This window comes from Oryzias melastigma, linkage group LG8, assembly GCF_002922805.2.
Source record: "Oryzias melastigma strain HK-1 linkage group LG8, ASM292280v2, whole genome shotgun sequence".
Classification (NCBI taxonomy): domain Eukaryota; kingdom Metazoa; phylum Chordata; class Actinopteri; order Beloniformes; family Adrianichthyidae; genus Oryzias; species Oryzias melastigma.
Genome location: NC_050519.1, coordinates 5,461,860 through 5,464,719, shown reverse-complemented (window position 1 = coordinate 5,464,719; position 2,860 = coordinate 5,461,860). Strand labels below are relative to the sequence as shown.

General features: G+C 40.2%; 1 protein-coding gene across 1 annotated transcript in view; it reads right to left on the bottom strand.

The window, feature by feature from the left end:
* Positions 1 to 1,881, bottom strand: part of rnd2 (Rho family GTPase 2) — a 48,898-nt gene extending 47,017 nt beyond the window's left edge. The window contains exons 1-2 of the mRNA XM_024272101.2: positions 1,278 to 1,881; positions 954 to 1,041 (exon numbers count right to left, since the gene is read on the bottom strand). Coding sequence (XP_024127869.1) covers positions 954 to 1,041; positions 1,278 to 1,379 — 190 coding nt within the window. The 5' untranslated portion in view covers positions 1,380 to 1,881. The remainder of the gene's footprint in view (positions 1 to 953; positions 1,042 to 1,277) is intronic.
* Positions 1,882 to 2,860: the final 979 nt, after the last annotated feature.

Genomic DNA, 2,860 nt, shown 5'->3' with positions numbered 1-2,860 from the left:
CTGTTAGCTTCAGTGATTTCAGCTAGCAACTTCAGCATTTTCAGGTATCAGCTTTGGCGTTTTCAGCTATTATCTTCCGTTATTTCAGCTATACAATTCAACGTTTTCAGCTATCGACTTCAGCGTTTTTAGATATAATTTTCAGCATTTTCCGCCATCAGCAATAGCATCTTCAAATTCAGCTTCAGTGTGTTCAGCTATTAGCTTCAGTAATTTCAGCTATCAGCTTCAGCGTTTTTAAATATAATTTTCAGCGATCAGCACTAGCATGTTCAAATTCAGCTTACAGTATTCACACTAGCATTATTGCAGGTAATGCTATATATCTAGCTCATAATTATGTTTAAAGTTACATTTTTAAAGTTTTAAATTGTAGTTTTAGAGTGTTTAATAAATGTTTATCCTGTTCGTCCCGCGACTTAAGGTGTGTTTTGGATTTTGGCCCCTTAAGCGATTGAGTTTGACACTCCTGCTATAATAGATGTTTTTATTTCTCTGTCATCTCATTAATCAACAGTTTAAATCAAAAGTCAAAGTAAGCAGCAAACATTGGTGTCTCCTTGCCCAAAGATGTGTCAAACTCTCCAAGCTCAAGTTGCGGTGTCAAATATTTGACCCGACCCGAGCCGGCATCCATCTAAATCTTATGAAAACACTTAAACAGTTAGAGCAATTACAGGTCCCTGCAGGCCCATCCTGTGTGAATTATCCATGCCTTCCTGCCCCTCCGAGTGACCTGAACCCCGGAGCCGGGGCATGAGAAGAGTCCGCCACACACAGTGACCTGCCCAGGGAGGAATGCAAACACAAGACAGACACGGCTGGCACCTCAAACTAAAAACATCAAAAGTGTCTGGATCACCGCAGCCGGGGGACGGCACGGGGGCAGGGGCTGGGAGGGGGATTGATTTTGTGTCCGAGAAGGCGCCCGCAGAGATATGAAATGATCCTACCTGATGTGTCCCACATGTTCAGCTCGATCCGGTGCTTGTCTATCTCAAAGCTGGCTGTGTAGTTTTCAAACACGGTGGGCAGGTAGCTCTGAAAAAGACGAGAATGACTTTCCGTGAAAAGATTGTGAGGGATGACAGGTAGCACAAAGGAAGAATGTAGTTGATCAGAAATGAAAGTAACTTTTACGCATTTTTTGGATAAATTAGACAGTTCTCCCCCCTTTTCTCCCGCTCTGTCAGTCAGGATGTTCTGAATGACACCTGCAGTTCTCCATTTATAGATTTCTGAGTCATGAATTCAGGATCAGCTGAGACTTTGTATACCTCTGGAAAGCAGTCCTTGGCAAAAACATGCAGGAGCGCCGTTTTCCCACATTGCGAGTCCCCCACCACCACGATCTTACAGCGGCTGCCCAGACTGTCCATAGTTAGTCCGTCAGATGTGAATTCTTGAAACAGGCTCGGCTTGCTTCCAGCATCTGATAAAACACTTGGGAAAATCGAACAAAAGGAAGAAGAAAAAAATGACCAAGAAATGGTGCGCGGAGCCGGTGCGCTTTGTCCACCTCCTCCAGCGCGTCGCGCGTGCAGCTCTGTGGCTCCCGCTGACACGAGTGAACTGATCTTTTACCGAAACTGCGCACAGAACGCGCGCAACCTGCACAGGAACTCCAGCTCTCTGATGAGTGGCCACGCCTTCCCAATATTTGGGATGGAGACATGACAGTGTGCGCTAATGGGAACAAAAGTCTGGGAGGCAAATTTAAGTGACCTCATCTTTACGTTCCGCTGTTTATAATAAAAAAAACCCACAATTTTTTCATTGGAAATGTTGATATAAAGCCTAAAATCTTTTTTGGATCCTTCACGAGACCAATTTTACGCACGCGTAAAATCAGAAATCACCATTACGCTTCGTAAATTACGCGTTTATTTCTGTAAATTTGAATCATTTCCATTTAAAACCGACTACTGTGAGCTTAAATGATTATAGTTGAGGTTGAATTTGGCGACAAAGTTTACAGAGGTATTTCTGTAAAGTCAAATATTTAACTTTAAACAAACGCTTAGATTTATTTACTCTAATAAGTCTACAGGGGATGTTTCTCACAATAAACAGATCATAAAACGTGTTCTTTCAAATATGCATTTGATTAATCCTTGACTTAGAACAAGTGTGACCTTTAGAGAGCAAACAAATGTGGTGTTTCTGAGGAGAACGTTCCATCTAATCAGGTCGTTAGATGGAACGAGGCCGTTTTATGGAGGTTTGTAACCTTTCATTCACGGATCAGGACTTGAAAGTCATCCAGGAAGGAAGGAAGGAAGGAAGGGAGGAAGGGATTATTATTACTTTAATTTTCTGAATGAGACGGCAGCATGACGCGGTACCACGTGCACCTCAGAGTCACGTGCTTCTCCCTGTAGATCAACACTGCCCCCTCCTGGACACAAATGATAAGTTTGTGTAAATAATGGCACTTAATTATTATTATTTTAATTTGTGAAAATGACTTCCAACATGTTTTTAATATCTTGGAGGTTCTTTTGTCCAATTTTATTCAATTTTTATTTCATTCATTTGCCGTTATTTAGCTAAGAAAGTCCCATTGAGCTATTTTGATATTAAGGGAATCCTGAACAAGAAGGCAAAAAATTACATACCTAAAACATGTCATAAAAATAAAAACAATTAATTAAAAAAATAAATGGGAAAAAATGTAAAAGTTAAAAATTTCCTTCTGTGTCCTTTATAACGGCGTCAAACTGTGAGCTGGATATTTTTTATTATAAGTATAAATATTTTATACTTTTGGGGGAAAAAATCTTAAAAACAAGAAAAGGTTTTTTAAAAAAAAAGCACAAAAATACGTACATTGTTATAACCCACATTTTTTAATGGGATT